Source organism: Panthera pardus, unplaced genomic scaffold (genome assembly GCF_024362965.1).
Source record: "Panthera pardus isolate Hobbes unplaced genomic scaffold, ASM2436296v1 HiC_scaffold_25, whole genome shotgun sequence".
Classification (NCBI taxonomy): Eukaryota; Metazoa; Chordata; class Mammalia; order Carnivora; family Felidae; genus Panthera; species Panthera pardus.
In genome coordinates, this window is record NW_026526821.1 from 71,860,859 (window position 1) to 71,880,937 (window position 20,079).

Genomic DNA, 20,079 nt, shown 5'->3' on the forward strand with positions numbered 1-20,079 from the left:
GTTAATGTCAGCCATTCTGACAGGTATGAGGTGGTATCTCATTGTGGTTTTGATTTGTATTTCCCTGATGATAAGTGATGTTGAGCATCTTCTCATGTGTCAGTTGACCATCTGGATGTCTTCTTTGGAGAAGTGTCTATTCATGTCTTTTGCCCATTTCTTCACTGGATTATTTGTTTTTTGGGTGTTGAGTTTGATAAGTTCTTTATAGATTTTGGATACTAGCCCTTTATCTGATATGTCATTTGCAAATATTTTCTCCCATTCCATGAGTTGCCTTTTAGTTTTGCTGATCACTTCCTTCTCTGTGCGGCAGCTTTTTATTTTGATGAGGTCCCAATAGTTCATTTTTGCTGGTTTCCCTTGCCTCTGGAGACGTGTTGAGTAAGAAGTTGCTGTGGCCAAGATCAAAGAGGTTTATGCCTGCTTTCTCGAGGATTTTGATTTCTTCCTGTCTTACATTTGTCTTTCATCCATTTTGAGTTTATTTTTGCACAAATATTTTAAAAATAAAAATGTACAGTATTAAAGCACTATTGTGCATGTAGGTCAGAGCTTATGGTTCACACTAACCAGAGGTATCATTTTGATCTAGATTTGATCTAGATTTAACTAACTCACTACCTGTAGATACTTTCGCATTTCTCACTGAATCCTTGTTGTAAGTCATAAAAATCATAAATACGTAAAAATTTTTAAAGTTTATTTATTTTGAGAAGGAGCAAGAGAGGGAGGGAGAGGTAAAGGAAAAGAGAGAGAGAGAGATAATCCTAAGCAGGCTCCACACTGTCAGCACAGAGACCAATGCAGGGCTCAAACTCATGAACCATGTGAGATCGTGATCTGAGCCAAAACCAAGAGTCAGATGCTTAACTGACTGAGCCACCCAGGTGCCCCCATTTTCAGATTTTTAAGAACAAGAGCTCAATGATGTTATGGATAGTTTAATTTTTATTACATATTTGAACATGAACAAAAACACGAGAAGATTCACCCTCAAATGTAAACATTCTATGTGCATCTAGCTGTAATAATAAACCAGTTATGTTAAAAATCAGAGACTTGGAGTTTGGAAAAATAAAGATTAGGACATTTAAAAATTACTACATAGTACATACATCCTTGGAATTTCTTTATTAAGTATCAGAATTTCCACCTGGTTTTCCAAATCTATACTTATTTCTGCCTGTATACCCACATTCAAACTCTATCTCCACCCACAGGTAGCAACTATAGCCCTAATCTGCACGGAGTTCAGTCATCCATCTGGACCTTAACATTGCTTCCATCATTTGGTCTGACTTCATCCACTGCTATTATCAAATAGCAAAGGCCTTTCAGAGATGCACCTGACACACTCCCATCTATTTCAATCCACAGAATCCCAACAGGATAGAAGACCTGCCCTCTGGACCCAATTTCTAGTTGTCTGTCATGACAGTAATGCTTTCATAAATCTTCTTTCAAGGTTGGTCCTGACAGCATCTTACCGTAGCTCTCCTGATCCAATGTTTAGTCCTCTCTGACTATAGATTCATATTGAACAACTGTAAAACCAGTGAGGTGGTGTCTCATTACCCTAGGATTCTGAGGTCTGAATTTCATAGGATCAAGGACTATTTTATAACCTATCTAGATAATAAAAAGGAAAAACACTATAGTATGAATATATCTGGCAGTCATTGCTTCATAGGATCAAAGCTGCCCTCTGATATAGAGGCTGAATGGAGCTTGAATGTTTTATTTGATACTATGAGACTCAGAAATACATAGCTTTCTTTCTTTAAAGATGGTGCCACAGAAATGCCCCTGTTAGTCTCCTGATTAGTACTCTAAATGTGGTTAAATGCTCATTTATTTCAATACTGACCTAATTTTTTTCAACTGAGCCTATCTTTGAGTTTAGATCTGTTCTTGCCATTGCAGAAATGGAGTTTCTTTTAACCAAAGACAGTATCAAGGAACTGTGGGGTAAAACTAACAACAACAGCAAAATTATTCATTTTCTATATTCTTTAAAAAAAATTCTCCCCTGAGTTTATCTGTGAAAAGCCAATGAATAGCAATTCTTCATAGAACTGACCAAATTAAGAGATGAGAATGGACTTATTTATAAACATAAGAGATAGTCAACCTTAAATAAAATAATAATAATAATAATAATGATGATGATGATAGCTTCAACCCCATTATGTGTACACTTCCAGGAAAGTTTTATGCAGTCCATTCTAAGCTCCTAGCCCGAGGTAAACACAGAATTGTAAATGGAAATATGCCATGTTCAGCACTAGAAGCAGCCTCATAGTTCATTAACAGAATAAAGTGGAAAACAGTTACATAAATGAATTTACAACATAAAATGTGCTGGTGAATCTGCAATAAAGTAACATAAGTGAAGTTTTTAGTATTTTTTACCAGAAAGCCCAATTGTAAACATTTACATTAAACTACTGTCCCTCCAAAACCTAACCAACCACACAAACAAAAATCATCTTTTATGACTATGAAATCATGAAGAATTTGTACTGCATGGCTCTTTGTTTTGGTAGTTTTCAGAGTAAGACAGGAGCTGCATTAAGTAGCTTCATTGATTTCTCCATCTTCAATAGCTGTCAGTGCTGGAACTTCATTCATCCTCAGAACCTCTGCATAGAGCAAGTAATTATGTAGACTTCTGGGAAGTGGCAACTGACAGATAAAACTGTCAGATCGTAGGTGTTCTGGTTTGAGACAGGACCGAATTTCCAAACGACAAAGGTGAGTAAGGGATGGAAGACAGGCTGGAGAAACAAAAAAAGATGAACATTTTTTTAATTTTCTTTTTTAAAATTTCCCAATTCTTTGCAGTCAAAGAGAAGGCATATGTTACTTAGATTGCTTTTGAAAGATTACTTTGGTCAGGATGACCCTGACAAACTATTCATTCCTTTTATTCTTTTTACAGCCTTCACCTGGTTCATGTCTGCAGTTGCTAGCCACACACTGAAAGTCAGTATTCGGGGCCATATAAATGTTCACATTCTAAAGATGTGGCGATACCAGTTGGTACTTAAGAAATGAATTAACTAATTTTACATATAATAGATGCCCACAGCAGCAAATACTATATCCCTCTTTCTCTGTTTCACTGCAAATGGTCTCCAGACCTACCCCATCAAGTGAATAAGTGAGTAATTTACAGAAGCTTTCCTCTTTTTATCCACGACATAGATTGATATTTTAAAATAGACACAGAGAGAAAGGGAACATTGATTATCTATTAGGCCACATACCTATACACTTCACACACACTATGTTTTTATTTTCATTAACCCTATGAGGTGTACATTATCATACTCATACAGAGATAAGAAGATTAGGTAATTTTCCAAAGGTTATACATCTAGTGCATGGTAGAGCCAGGATTCAAACTCAAATGCAGATGACCCCAAAGCATGCACACACACTTAGAACTACTGCTGCCAAAGGGCGCCTAGGTGGCTCAGTCAGTTGAGCGTCCGACTTCAGCTCAGGTCATGATCTCACTGTTCGTGAGTTTGAGCCCTGCATCGGGCTCTGTGCTGACAGCTCAGAGCCTGTAGCCTGCTTTGGATTCTGTGTCTCCCTCTCTCTCTGCTCCTCCCCTGCTTGCACTCTGTCTCACTCTCTCTCTCTCAAAAATAAATAAACGTTAAAAAAAATTAAAAAAAAAAACTACTGCTGTCAAAAGCTAGTTACCAATTAAAAGATAATCCAGATGTACTTAATTAAGAAAATTGAAATATTCTATATAAGAATGAAATGTTCAAGGTGCTATATAAAGTAGATTTAGCATATTAAATTGAGCTTCATTTTCTCGGATGAAAAGTGTTAACTAAAGAAGCTAACGTCCATGGAAACTAAGAGCACTATAAACAGCTATTGGTTTTATGTGAATCAAGTCTAACACCTTTTATTGGTCAAAGAAATCTTCTATAAAATCCTCATGAAATGTAACCATGGTTAACAGACTGGGATCAGAGCAGCAAAGGCAAGTACTATCAGGAGACCAGCTGGTCTGACTCCATGCCTAGGGGTTCTGTAAACTGTAAGACCCCGTAGGACCTGCCATACTAATTCTCCAACATCTTCAACACCTTCCAAACCACAAAAGTTAATTCATCACCTAACTTTTAAGTTTAAGCTTATTGGCTTAAGTTGTTTTTTCAGAGACTGGGAAACTTCTCAAACCATAGTGTTTCAAAATGCCAAAGAAGTTATCTGATTTTGTACATAAAACCTGAATCTAAGAAAAGATGAGAATTTTCTTAAACCATAACTCATAGACTCCCCATTATAAATAGGACTATGACATCTACAATACGTAGCACATTTTTTTAATGTTTATTTATCCATTTTGAGAAACAGAGAGAGTGTACATGTGAGCAGGGGAGGGGCAGAGACAGGGAGAGAGAGAATTCTAAACAGACTCCACACTAGCACAACACACAGTTGGAACTCGCAAACCATGAGATCATAACCTGAGCCAAAATCAAGAGTCGGACACTTAACCAACTAATCCACCCAGGCGCCCCCACTGCACATATATTTCCAGTGCTTTCATATCTGTATCTTGTTTAAATTTTACCCTGTTCTGCAAACGTAAAGGAAGAATCCTTTTCTCACTTGTAAGATGGGAAAACACAGTGAAGGGAAGCAACACAGATATAAGAATACATATAAAAAGCATGCCCAACGTGCAAATGCCCACATTTTTCCAAAAGAGTAAGCAGGTTCAAGTTTAACAAGTAGGCTGACTATGCTGTACTGTTACATATAAAGAAGCCCTCTTCCCCAGTGAGATCAGGAACGATAATTGGTCCTAATGTCACTGGGTATGCACAAATATCATAAAAGCTTTAGAAACAAGCATAACTGATTCTCAGTAAGCATACAACTCAGCTGGTAGGGACACAAGCATGTTGGCATACTAGAGAGCAAGCTATCAGCTACAGACACTGAGCACACCGTGGGCACAGGCAGATGAGAATGAAACTGGAAATGACAAGATTGGGTTGTGTGAGTTAAAGTGAGGTTGGTTAAGAGAACTTCTACTTATATTCAGTCAGAGTTTAATATGCATCTTGTTCAGTTGAGATCTCTTCATTCTGCACATTCCTGTTAACACAGATACACACTCAGCAGGAAGATAAACGATATGGCTGTACAACCTGGAGGAGAGCCTCTTGGGGCTAAGGGATTCTTGATGCCTCTCCAGCTTCTCCAACTTGACAGAGGACACTAACTTACAGCCTCCTCGGGCTATGGAGAGTTCCTCTGGATGGCCCACAGCTTCCTGCAATACCACAAGCCTTTCCAGGCCATCTGACTACACCACTGTATCACTATCTCCAAAGCTAAATAAACCACTTATTTGTTTAGACTATTACATATGTGGGAACTTAATCATTTGTGAGCAAGCCCAACTGGAACAGTACACATCTGCTATGAGAAGTTTACCCCACTTGCCCAGATTGACACGGTATAACAACAAAATAGCTGCTATCAGATCCAGGTGATTTGACTCCAAGTCTAGGGTTCTTTAAAGTGTGATAAGACCAAAATAATTCTCTAACATCTTCTAAGCCACTGAAACTATCCTAAGTTTCAGAAGATCTTTCCATTTCTTAATACAAAAAAAAAAAAAAAAAAAGGTTGGTGGGGAGAGGTGTAGTCACTTCAGACATTGATTACAATTTTAATTGTACCATTTTGGTTTTTCTCCTGTGAGCACAATAGATTGATGGCATTGTGAACAGTTAGAGGGAAGACCTGTATTCACTTGAACTGAAGGGAGTCTTTCATCTGCAGATTATTAACATAGACAATAATATACCCCTCAGTGCCATCTTAGTTTAATATACCAATGAATATTAAGGAAACTTTATAATCATATATACAGTATTTCAAAGCACGCAAAGCATTCCTATGAAAGTTTTAGTGATGCGTAGTATTTCCAGATGTGTTACCACTAAGCTGAGAGATCAAGCCATGCCTTGAATTTATAATATGAAATAGTCCAGAAGCTGTATGTATGTAAAAACCTACTTTCATGAAAACCTGTTAAATCCAGATTTTAATTTGTTAAATACATCTCTGCCTTCTTGGATTATGGCACTGATTGTAGCTTAGAAAATGATGTCTGAAGCCATGCTATACTTTTAAGTCACTTTTCTGACCCAATCAATCATACTCAATTTAGCATGATAAATCTTCTTTATCTATAGATGCAATAGCATCATACAACCTTTCACTTTTCATTCCTATACAGAATTCTTCAATTTTGTTCATTTTGTTTAATATGTACTCACAGAACAATTGAAACAAAAGGCTACATGTTATATGAAGTTATATTAAGGTGAAAAATGATTAAAACTAAACATCACAATTCTTAACTCATTATGCTTATCAATGCCAACTTTACTATAGCACAGAACTACATGTACATCATACATACCCGCTACCTATATTTTCCACAACCAATCATCTCTAGTCGGCCCTTATGCCAATATTCAAACGAGCTTTCTGCCTAGACTGTATTTCTGTGGTTCCTCTGTATGGCTTTCCACGTCAAATGCATTCATTTGACTTCTGGGCCATCTAGTACAATTTATATTTCCATCATTAACATATTGTCTTTCTGGGTAAGGGGCATTAAGGAATCTACTCCTGAAATCATTGTTGCACTGATGTAAATTTTAAAAAAATTAAATTAAATTCAGTATTTTTAAACAATGAAAAAAAAGAATAAAAAAATATTTTCTGGTTGGCTTCTATCTTTTGTTCCCAGTCTTTCTTAATTTACTAGCATAGTCTCTCTTACCCACTGATGACAACCAAAAACTCTAGACAACATTCAAAAGGCAATTACCTGAGGGGTATGAGAAATAACTAACAGATAGCTTAGGGCAGGAAATCAAAACATGGAGAATGACCAGTAGAACAGCAATGAACAGAATGAATGGAAAGAGCACCACACATAAAAAAGATCTGTCTGCAGTTGTCTGTATTAACAAGTTATGTGACCTTGGGCAAGTCATTTAAATACTTTGACCTTGAGTTCTTCCTGTGTAAGAAGGGCATAATGCCTTACCTATAAAACAGACATGATGTCACCTCTCTGCACCAAAGTTTTTGAAGAAGTTCAAGTTAGAACACATTTGCAAAAGCATTTTATAAATTATACCACATACAAATCCTAGATACCATGTAATCCAGTGATCTGCAAATGTTTTGAATGTACACTCAATTAGTCTTTGAGTATATATATGTAGCTATTTTTTAAATAATTATTTATTAGAGGTATAAAATTCTTTTTACTTTTACTAAAAATATTAATAATAATATTTTAACAACAGCGAGGTGACTAAGTTCTATAAATTCTTAGTGACTTGGCAATTCCAAGATTTGGTTCTAGGTCCAGTTTATTTTGATACTTGATTATAAGGGATGATGTAGCTTAAAGAAATATCTTAAAAAAGATGAGGTACAAATGGGAAGGGTACATTGTAGCTTAGGTGAACTAATCAGCATAGTATCGCATCTACCAATTAGGCAAAAGTTTTTATCAAAATCCACCCAATAAATTCGTATTTTTCCTGATACCAGTTTATAACCTAATTAGAAACTTTTACTTCTTTGCATCTTTATTAAATGCATTCAAAACCCAGGGAAATGGTTTCCAAGTATTTTAAAGGTGTCAATATAAGAGTTTTTCTAGGTGACACATTGTTTTTGGAAAAGCACATACAATAGAAGTACTTCCCAAGATGTTTTCAGAATCATCTCCCCATAGCAGTTTCTTTCAGAAAGTGGTTTCTTTCTCACTCATTTAAAATGTCATCTTTACCTTAAATCAACAGAATTTTTAAAAAATATGTACTAGGTTTCATACTACTGACACCTATTTATCACCAAGAAAAAGAATTTGGTTCAGGAGACTGGAACATTGCTATTTTAGAAAAAACAAAAAACAAACAAACAAACAAAACCAGCCATATAATCCATCTTTAAGTTTGACTCTTACACCAAGAGAATGAGCACACTTCTGTATGTATAAATAATCGTGGTTACTCCCATCTCATTATCAAGTACTACAAAGACTCTAATATATTTCAAAAGTCAAGTTTTTATGAAGTTGTCCACCACGGTATTACTTTGTGCTATTCTGGTTTCAACTCCTTTCCTGTATTAGCCTATTAATGATGCAATAAACTCATTTCATGAGTGATGTTATCTCTATTTCCTAACATCTACAGAAAAGTAAGCCACTCCATCAGTAGTCATTCTTACAGATTTTCCAAAAAACATTTTTCTATTAAATAAGTCATTACTGTTATAAACATATCCATTCCGGTACATATTTCCTTTAGTGGCTCCCAGAAAAGTTAACTATTACTGAAACAGAATCTTCACAAATACCCTAAGCCAAGACCTATTATAAATATTATATATTTATAATAACAAATTAGTATACCTCCAACTTAGTATACCATACTTCCTACCTGCAGAGTGATTTTTGACTCTTTAACTCTTTAGCAGTATTATCTATGCCCCTTTGAATATTATTAGCTAACAAGGAATGGGTTTTATTCTGTCCCATATTATTCTAGCCAGTTTTACTGTGGCAGCAAGAACATGTTTCCCCAATAGTATGTGACTTTTTGCCTTTTCACTAATGATTAAGAAAACTTCAAAAGATTTGTAAGCATTTATCATCACGTTTAGTAAAATTTGTAAAAATAATTGATTGAACATCATGACTTAAAAAGTGATTTAAAAAGTCACAGATTTGTCTTCATGGCTTAGAGTGCCTTGCTGATTATTACTTTTTTCATTACCTAATATTTCAAGGCACACTACATACTAAGGTCAAAGCTCACTGTTAACATTACTAATGGTGAACCATATTTTCAATACTTTTCTTGATATTTCTAAAATTCTTGTCAGCTCAGATTAGGTGGTCATCAAGTTTTGTTTTGTTTTGTTTTTTAATGTTTATTTATTTTCGAGAGAGAGTACAAGCAGGGGAGGGGTGGGGCGACACAGAATCTGAAGTAGGATCCAGGCTCCATCAGCACAGAGTGAGACACAGGGCTCGAACCCACGAAACTGTGAGATCATGACCTGAGCTGAAGTTGGACATTCAACTGACTGAGCCACCCAGGCACCCCAGGTGGTCATTATTTTTAATCAGAGAACACGGCTATGTGATAAAGAGCAGGGGTACAGGTCTATGGTTATTTGTACCTTAAGTATTATCCACATAAGACGCTCTTTCTTTAAAAGCGTCAATCTTTTTTTTAATGTTTATGTATTTATTTTGAGAGAAAGGGTGTGCGAATGGGGGATGGGCACAGAGAGGGGAAAGAGAATCTGAAGCAGTGCATTGTCAGCACAGAGGCAACAGAGGGCTGGAACTCACAAACCATGAGATCATGACCTGAGCAGAAATCAAGAGAGAAATGCTTAAACAACTGAGCCACCCAGGTGCCCCAGGCAGCAATCTTTTTAAGCCGCTTGATCAATTTTTGAGAACTGGATAACGTAATCACAAGTCTACTGAATGACCACATATTAACTACAATTCATTAAAGCAAATGAATGTGGTTGCATGGTCAGCCCCACCACACACCTCGCTTTGGGAAGTACTTGACCTAACCCATACAGATATGTAGCATCAGACCATGTGTGTTAAGAGGGAAAAAAGACAAAAAGACAAAAACTAAAACTACTTCACCAGTAGAGAAAAGACAAAATGGAAGGGAACTTAATCATTGATAAGCAATTATATCTTCCTGTATCCCACCTTTAAGATGCCTCTCTGGAGCACGGAATATTTGAAAATTAAGTAAAATCATCTAGCCTAAGCAGTTTCCTATGGTTATCAGATGAAGGAATGAATCATGGCCTCAGAATCTTAGAAAATAAAAATCCATTCTTTACTTCCCTACTCCCATTTAGGGGAGACAACAGGAAAAAATTAAACTCAATATTATAAAGCAAATTTTAACTGTCCTCAAATTTTTCCATAAAGTCTTCCGGAACCCCCATTCTACCACAAACTTTCCTACATCTAGAACACTGTAGAGAAAACTCTCCACTTCTTGTCCTCACAGGGAAATCACTTCCTTGACCAATTTCTCAAATAGAATTTTCTCATTCTTCCACCCCCATCACATCTACCACAAAGTCTAGGAGGCAAATGTAGCATTCACACAGCTCTGCACCACTTCCAGGCCCATGGTTTTGGGTCTCTAAATTCCAACGTACACTATCCTTCCAGACTTCACTCTCCCTTACTGCTAGAACACCCAATCTTTAATGTCCTGGAGACATCAGGTCCTGTGACTCCTCCTGCCACTAGTCTATCAGGTCCCCTCCTTTCTTGTTTCCTTTCCTGACCAGACCAGATTCTATGAGCCCATCCCTTATGTTATTTAATCATCCTCAATTCTTCCGTCTCTGCTCTGACAATCCCTAGGATCAATCTAAACATTCTCCTTCTGCACCTCAACACAGAGAAAGGGAAGCAATGCTGGGGGAAATGATCACATAACCATATGAACGAGTACCAGTTGCAACCTCTACGAGGTCTGTAGGGTTGCATGCACCTCTTTCCCTGGCCCTCATTCCTTTCCCACAACCACCATTCTCAACTATCAGGTCCCCACCCAATTGTCACTTCAGTCTCATCTGCAAGATTTCCCTCCTACTTCAAAGTAAAACAGGAGGCCTTCAGGGCCCTCTCTCCCTGAGGGCCTAGTTCTCCAGCTATAATATTATCTAGAACTACCCCATCTTCATTCTTCTTTGCAAAGAAATGGGCCTCTTTGAGGCGAATCCCATCTCCCTCTGGATTATCTGAAACCTTATTACATAAATATCGCTTTTATCTCCAGATAGTTAAGCTAGTGTTATTGTTGTGTTTTTACAAATTGAGATCCTTCAATCTATAAAAGGTGTTCAAGCCTCTCTCGACTTAAAAAGAAAAATTCTGCTATGACCCTGCATCATTCCCTTTAGCCATTCCACTAAAGAACTATGCTCACTTTATTTTTTCATTCATAAATTCTGTCAATGTCTAATACATACTTGACATGTAATTAAAGAACCCACTCACTAAGGAATTAAGGGATATAAACAACTAGATTCATAAATGTCTACTTAGAGAAATACTTACATGATAGCTTCTCTTCACTTTAGTTCCATACTTGGAACTAATTTTAGTTAAAATTATAGATTGAGTGATTCAAAGTTCATAAATGAACAAGTTATCAGGAGTTTAAACCTTCTATTCCAATTGTCTTTCCACCTTAAAATAGACATGTTGGGTCTAGAAAATAGTTTTTTGTTTCATTTGGTATATAGCTGTCCCCAGTGTCTGCCCACACGCATATCCAATGCAGTATGTCCCTAGCAGGAGTAAGATGGTCTTTCAAATAATATTGGTGACCTGATACTTAGAATACTTTTAAAAATTCTGTTTTAATGGCTCTAAGGCAATTTCCATCTCTCTTAGCTTACCAACAAACTACTGACAACATAGAAAAATTTTAATAGCAAAACATCCCAGCAACTATGGATACAACCCATTAGTACCTAGTTTAGTAAGAATTTCTCCAACACACACACACACACACACACACACACACACACACACACACAGCCATGCAGATTAGTAAGAAGCTATATGTAGCTATACTTGGATTAGTAAGAGGCTGTGTGAAGCTAAAATTATAAATGGGCAGATGGAACCTTGTTAAAATTTTAAGTTAACTATAAATTTCTCACTAAAAAAAAACAAAAAAACTAAGTCTGGCTCTTAAATCTAACAATAAGGGCAGTCTATAGGATATTGTTTAATCAAGGCATGATTCTGAACTTATGAAGGCCAACAATATGGCTGGAATCTTGGAGGTCAAGTTTCCTACTCTATAAATAGAAGATCACATGTTTAATTTTTCAAGATAAAAGGCAACTAGTGTTGGGGTTCTTAGTGATAATGTCTTAACCAGAGGAAATGCCTCTAGAGTTAAAATCCGCTGTGAATAGGGGCTTCTGAGTCTCACCAAATACTGAGCTTTATTAATTCTGTGGGCACAGCCCCTGTGGCCATTTTTCCTGTAGTTAAAAAAAAATTTTTTTAATGTTTATTTTTGAAGGAGAGAGAGAGCATGAGTGGGGTAAGAACAAAAAAAGAAGACACAGAATCCAAAGCAGGCTGCAGGCTGCAGGCTCTGAGCTGTCAGCACAGAACCCAACGCGGGACTCAAACTCACAAACTGAGATGATGACCTGAGCCAAAGTCAGACACTTAACAGACTGAGCCACCCAGGCGCCCCCATTTTTCTTGTAGTTTTAAAAGGGTAACTCTCTCCTCCACATGTTTTCTCAATCCCTACCAAATTTAGAGACCTTTCAATTTATTGAACATTTTACCTAAAAACTGCAAGTTGGGGTTTTGCAAATCAATATTTAAAATAAGCAGGTGGGTTTTAGTTGAACTATGCTACCACAGAGCATTTGTATAAATACTCATTACCAAGTATATCACTACATTACTTGTACATTTTGTTGACTTTTCCTTGGTCATGGACTCGGGGACAGAATTTGGTTATGGGTTAACTTGGTTACCATTAGGTTATGCTATGGTAACATATAAATCCTAAAAACCAGTATCTTAACACAACAAAGATTTATTTCTGCCTCATGCAAAATCATCCTCAGGCCAGGTGATTCTCTAGGGCAGGTGTCCTGAAATGACATCTCAGTGTTTCAGGTAACTTCCACCATGTGTCACCACCATCTCAAACATGGCTTGCACACTTCCTCAGCAAGAAGGGGAAGCATAGAGAGCTCACATCCAGTAATCTTTGACTGCTTACAGCATTCACATGATCATCAAGTCTGGAAAATGCAATCTTCCTCTATTCCAAGGAAGAGTAAAATGAAGCAGAACTCAGTTAGCTGAGGTCTGTCTCTGCCAAAATGACAAAATCTGTTGTGAAAATGATGAGGTAGGTTCTATTATTATCCCTTTTTTCAGCTGAAGAAACCAAGGCTCAGAGATGTAAGTAACTTCTCTAAGACGAGAAAGTAGTGGAGGTGTTCTATTCATTTCCAGAGCTCCAATTTTTAACTATTTTATTAACTTTGCCTGATGTCCATGCAAAAACTGAACCATATCACTACCATGAGAGTCAAAGTAGAATGATAAACCATTATAGTAAGTACACCAGGCTGACTACATGTAAAAAGTTATTTTAAGAGACTGTTATATTTGCAGTTACAAATTACCTCCATTAGCTCCTCCATCAGCCTGAAATAAGGTTGTGCCCCATCTCCCATCTTTTTAACAAGTAACTTAATGATATAAAAGATACATCTTGAGGGGTGCCTGGACAGATCAGTCAGTAGAGCAAGGGACTGTTGGTCTCTGGGTCATGAATTCGAGCCCCACATTGGGTGTAGAGATGACTAAAAATAAACAAACCTAAAAAAAAAGATGGAGCTACCCTGTGTTCTGCTAAGCAAAATCAGTCAGAGAAAGACAAATAAATACCATGTGATGTCACTTATATGTGGAATTTAAGAAACAAAACACATGAACATATGGGGGTGGGGAGAAAAAAGAGAGAGGGAAACAAGCCATAAGAGACTTTTAAAGATAGAGAACAAACTGAGAGTTGATAGAGAGGTAGATGGGGGATGGGCTAGATGGGGGTTGGGCATTAAGGAGGGCACTTGCTATGATGAGCACTGGGTGTTGTATCTAATGGGTCAATCACTGAATTCTACTCCTGAAACCAATACTGCACTGTATGTTAACTAACTGAAATTTAAATAAAAATTTGAAAAGGGGGGGGGGGGGGAAGGTTACATATTGAAAGATGTATCTTTCAAGATAGAAAATTTATCTTTTCCACAAGATACATGCTATTGCTATAGATAACAGAAAAGTATTCTTTGAAAACTGGATACATTTTATTACCTTAAACTAGAAATGGCTTGAGTAGACAACTGGAATGCTAGTTAATTATTATCAAAAAGGTATACTTCAAACTCACACAATGTTATATGTCAATTATATCTCAATAAAGCTGGAGAAAACATTTTGACCAGAAAAGATTATAATAAACTATGACTAAACTTAAATTGTTTCTGGTAGTTATTCCTCAATTTGTAACTGCAAATATAACAATCTCTTAAAATAAGCTGCTACATGTAGTGAGTTTGTACTTACTACAATGGTTTATCAGGAAAAGTACAGGAATAAGGAACACTGCTCCAAACTACAAGCATTGCTCAAAGTTTCAAAAGAAACTGTGGCTGTGGATACTTGTTCAGCCTACCACATTTAGCAAGAAGCCCTCATAATATTCCATGGGTTGCACAAATAGAATACTTAGCCCATCACAAATCAACCTCTACTTTCCATTTTTGTTTTGCTTCTACTTCAAAGCGCAACTATTCCTCTTAAAAATGCGCTCTCAACTGAATCTACACAACAATAGCTGAATCAACACAAAATAGCTGCACTCTGATACTTCTTAGGTAGTATAATTTTAGACTTATTGCTAACTATTAATATTAAAATTTGAGTTGAGGGGTGCCTGTGTGGCTCAGTTGGTTGAGAAACTGACTCTTGATTTAGGCTCCAATAGTGATCGCAGGGTCGTGGGATCGAGCCTTGTGTCAGATGTTGGGCTAAGAGTGAAGCCTGCTTGGGTTCTATCTCTTGCCCTCTATCCCTCTCCCCCATGCTCTCTCTCACTCTCTAAAATAAAAAAAAATTAATAAAATAAATTTTTTTTTTAATTGAAAAAAATAAAAATTGAGTTGAGGGGTACCTAGCTGGCTCTAGCTGCAACTCTTGATCTCAGAATTGTGAGCTCAAGCCCAATGATGGGTGTAGAGATTACTTAATTAAAAACAAAACAAAACAAAACAAACAAATAAACAAAACCTTGAGTTGAGAGGGGCACCTGGCTGGTTCAGTCCAAAGAGTTTTGTGCAACTCTTGATCTTGGGGTCATGAGTTCGAGCGCCACACGGGGTGTAAAGATTACTTAAACTTTTATAAAATATTGAGTTGAAAAATACAGTATTTAAAGAGAAGTGCTCAGGTCACCCACTCCTCCAGATATTATAAATCTAGCCCTGGTTAAGTCAGAGTCACAGATACCCCAGTACCTAGATGACACCATACTGATCCCTAAGAACTACTTTTACTGAATTATAGGTTAGAATGATAGCAACAGTCCACATTGAAGACTGGTAAGGTAAAATAAAGTCCCCAAGAAACCAAGTCTACAAAGACAACTTCTAGGAAACTGTCATTACCACATCCAAGAATATTTGTACTTGTGAGTAACAAGTTTATCTTATGTAATCTCTGTAACCTAATGTCAATGACTAGAGAGTTCAGTCAGAACCAAATTTACAGCCTGTCCACAGGCACGTTTCAGATTACCATGCTATATTTTCCCTGACACCATTTTAAATCCATCCCCAAGTTTACTTTTCATTTTTCTTTTGCTTCCACTTTTAACATCTTAGTGTTTTGTGATAATCTACATGTATAAACGACTTTAAATCCTTTTTAGAACAAAGCAGAACATTGAAATGAATAGATCAAGAGAGTTTCCTGGGGCCCTTTTAGATTCTTTACAGAATCCAGATTCATATAATACCATGGATAGAATTGTACATATTTGATCATTAAAGTGGGGATGAACTAAAGCCAAGTGCTTTTATCCCTAAGAATTTAATTACTTAGACTTTATCTTGGACAGCTGGCCAGAGGTAGGCAGATTTTTTTATGAAGAAGTCTACTACTATGTGGTTAAAATGATATTTCTAAGAGGTATGTATAGAAGGCACATGATTACAAAAAATTGTCATTAAAGATGCAAACAGTCAGTACCTGGTATACATTTCCTTTCTGATGCAAAAAAAAAAAAAAATCTTTTTGAAGACAAATCTAACTTCATGATTAAAACATGAGGAACAAGGGACTAGTCATCTTTTTTATTTGTAAACTACCAAAGCAAGCTCCTATTTCTTTATGGAGGAAAAAGGTAAAAGGTAAGGAAAGGAAAATATTGACCAAGGATATGGCATTCCAAAGACTTGAAAAGGGCCTAGAAAAAAAAAAAAAAATAGAGAAAATCTTTTCCTTGGGATAGATACTGGTAAACCTAAAGGAGCTAGGGAGCTGAAATTATCTAGGGGCTTACTAATAGGTATTGGGCTACAAGAAGTATCTTTTCAAAAAAAAAAAATTAAATATATTGAGAACATAGTTTCTGCTACCATGTTAAATTATTAGAGAAAGCGAGACTCATACATTTAGAGAGGTAGTTAAAGAGTTGTTTTTCTGGGCTCACTCTCACTGGTGATGAGCCATGCTTCTGCTCACCGAAAGTCCTGCAGCTCAAGATCCAAATAAAGTTAACCACTATACCAAATGGAGTGTCCTGAAAATTGAAGGAAAAGAGGAAAGCTGGGTGTATCAAGAGAGAGAGCCTTGAACTACAGAACGGAAGAGAAATTCAGACAACTGAGTAGGTGGGCATATCTTTTCCCCTCAGCCCTACTAAAATCCAATATTGTTATGGTTCCCATTATCTGCAGAAGAGGAACCAATACAGAATACCTTGAGAGATCAATATAACTAGGAGGAAGAACACAAGCTTTTCCTAAGTAGCCTGCAATAAGAGCAGGGTTTAAAAAAGGCTTTCCATAATAGGAATAAAAGGCCTTCTTAAAACCAGACAACCCAAGAGACAATGTAGATCAGAGTTTCTCAAACTCAGCACTACTGACCACTGAAACCAGATAATTCTTTGTCGTGGGGGGCTGTCCTGCAGATTGTAGGATGTTTAGCAGCATCCCTAGCCTCTGCATGCTAGATGGCAATAGCCCCCTCACCAGTAATGACAACCAAAAAATGTTGGTAGACATTGCCAAATATCAGGAGCAAAATCATCCTTGTTGGGCACCACTGCTATGGATGAGACAAGTAATAAAGAGCTGCCAAGGATAACTCACTCTCTGGGTAACTAGCACTCCCAAACCATTTCACTTCTCGAGCCAGGATACAGAAGGAACAGCAGGACTAGTAGGAAAAATGACAAGTTCAAATTTTAGATATGTCAAAATATGAGATACCAAGGGGAGATGTCCATAAGGCAGTTGGATATATGGGAATGGAATCAAGAAAAGAGGTCTCGGCTAGAGAAATAGACCAGAAAAGCATGAGCTACATTAATACCTCTGAGAAAGACTTTTGCAAATCTGTAGCCAAAATAAAATGCTCTTAAGAGATGATGATTATTACCCTACCCAAGCTCTACCTAGTGCCTAATTAAACAAGAAGCCCTTGATGGATTTAGTCTACTGGAGGGTAATGCACTCATGAACAATTTTTACCTTCATCTGGACAAACTTACCATATGTTAAAGTCTTCAGAGTAAACTCTCACATATCTTTACTAATTGATACACTGCAATAATTTTCCCATTTGGCATATGCTCCCTCATTTGACTTTTGTTCCCAAATCCATTGTCCCATATTCTATCTATTTTAAATAGACACTTGTTCTCTACTGCTTCAGATACATAATTAGTAAAAGATGCAATTCTCAACATTAAGAATTAAATGCAAGTGAGTTTTCCAACATTATCATTAAAGAAATTCTGTATGAAAACATTCAGACTCCAAACAGATTACTTTTTTCTTCAACAGAAAACTCTCTAAGAGTTTGAATACACCTCAGTTCAAGAGCATATTTTCCTGAATGTCTGTTTTTGATTGAGAAAATCTACTTAAATGTAATTTTCCAAGAAATTACAAGACACATTTCTACATATGCATTAAGTTCACTTGTTAAAAACCTATTCAACATGTTTTATGAAGAGCTACATTTCATGCAAAAATAGCAGAGAAGAAAAAATTTTCCTAGCTTTAGACATATAATCTGGTTAACAAAATATAGTTAAAGTAAACCAAATCTGAATTACAATATATTATGTTTAGTTTAAGCTGGCTTCCTTGCGTAAGATCTTCTACTTCATGCTTTAATTTTTTTTTTAATGTTTGTTTATTTTTGACAGAGACAGAGACAGAGACAGAATGCGAGTGGGCTAAGGGCAGAGAGCGAGGGAGACACAGAATCCGAAGCAGGCTCCAGGCTCCGAGCTATCAGCACAGAGCCCAATGTGGGGCTCATACTCACAAGCTGAGAGATCATGACCTGAGCCGAAGTTCGGATGCTCAACCTACTGAGCCACCCAGGCACCCCTTCTACTCATGCTTTTTAACTAGCTTTAAAAAATTTTTAATAAGTGAAAGTAAGTTGAGAATTTGTTTTAAAACAGTCATTTAAATTATCAATCAGGGGTACCTGGGTGGCTTAATAGGTTGAGCCTGGGACTTTAGCTCAGGTCAAGATCTCACAGTTCATGGGTGTGAGCCTTATATTGGGCTTTCTGCTGTCAGGGCACAGCCCACTTCAGATCATTTGTCCCTGTTTCTCTCTGCCCTTCCCCTGCTTGAACTCTCTCTCTCTGAAAAATAAATATTTTTTAAAAAGGATTAAAAAATAATAATAAAGTATCAATCAATTCACAGAATTTTCACCCAGCTCACCTTGATAGTTATATTGTGCCAACACACTGGCATGCATTAAGTAAGAGGTATAAAAAAGGGTGGTAATAACAAATAAACGGTTAGCATTTTTCTGCCCACAAACTAAATATTCACTAACAACATTTTTAGGACTCACTTTTGTTTACATAATCCTTACTATAAATAAAAGGACACCATTAAATAAAAATATCAATAAACACCTGCTTTGCTTTATATGCTCCTTAGGCTAAACTTATCAAATCAGATAAGATATTCATTGAAGAAAATTACTATGATCCACCACCACACCACCACCACAGCCCCATCCTTTCCCCACATAAAGAAAATGCAAACAATGCCCAATTTAACGACTCTGATCACTTATAATTATAAGATAGCTAGAGAAGAGAAGAGAAAGTAGTGAAATGTGTCTAAAATCAAACTTTCTTACCAATATGCTGCTGCAGAGCCCGAGACGAGTTTGAGGCACGAGTGGAGATCATCTTTTCAACAGCTGGAGGAAGTGTCCTCCAATTAGTAAACTCCAAAGTGAAGATAAGGATGTCATCACTGACTGAGTCAATCCTGTATTAGCAAGATGTTAACATACCATCAGACACAAAATATGCCAAGGGTTCATCCTGAAAACAAACACCACTTAGTTATTCTTGCAACCTTTCAGTATAGCAGGAAGAGCGAAAACTGGGGCACAGAAAACATTCATGTAACTGGAGGTAAGTTCAATGGATATGAATAATCATTTACAGGTTCCTACAAGAAAATGAATGGACTGTGTGTGTCCTTGTCCACTAGATGACAAGAGAATCTCTACTTCTGTAGAGGACAGGAATTCTCCTTCCCATTCCTCAGCAGCAGAGGTTAAGAAAAAGAGAGTCACCAGTATCATCAGTGGATTTGTCAATTATCTCTTCCCACTGGAATCTCTTGCTATCAACACCTCAAGTGGTCATCCTAATAGACACACAACTTAACAGTCCTAAAAGGATAAAGCCCAAAACACCCAAAGCTATCACTTAACTGAGTATATGGGAGAGATGGCTTGTTTCTGTCCAATTCCCAGGGATGGGCAATTGTTACCCCGTAGGAACCTTCCACACTGTATAGTCAGTTCTAAAAGATGTACTAAAACAACTTTTGTCCTCAAGGACTGAAAAGTGTTCAAGAGAAACAAGTTCTCCCTCTAGTATTTCAAAATAATACTGAATTTTCGACCAACCCAGCCAAAAGAGTCTTCCCCAGATTTTATAAGCACCTGAATCCTACTGGACAGAGCACTATTCTAAGAAAAGTTCTGGTTTCTAATACCACCTCTACTACTTACAAACATATTGCCTAAATTCTTCAAGCCCTAGACCACAGTCTCAAAAATGCAAATAATACTTAACTTATTTCAGGAGAATATTTGAG

At 36.8% G+C, this 20,079-nt stretch overlaps 1 protein-coding gene across 4 annotated transcripts in view; it reads right to left on the bottom strand.

Annotated features, from left to right (window-relative positions):
* Nucleotides 1-933: 933 nt before the first annotated feature.
* ASB3 (ankyrin repeat and SOCS box containing 3) overlaps nucleotides 934-20,079 on the bottom strand; it is a 113,591-nt gene continuing 94,445 nt past the window's right edge. For all 4 annotated transcript variants that reach the window (XM_019420534.2, XM_053890692.1, XM_053890693.1 and 1 more), the window contains 2 exons: nucleotides 19,103-19,236; nucleotides 934-2,780 (listed from right to left, as the gene is read on the bottom strand). In XM_019420534.2, the coding sequence (XP_019276079.1) occupies nucleotides 2,575-2,780; nucleotides 19,103-19,236 (340 nt within the window). In that variant the 3' untranslated portion in view covers nucleotides 934-2,574. The remainder of the gene's footprint in view (nucleotides 2,781-19,102; nucleotides 19,237-20,079) is intronic.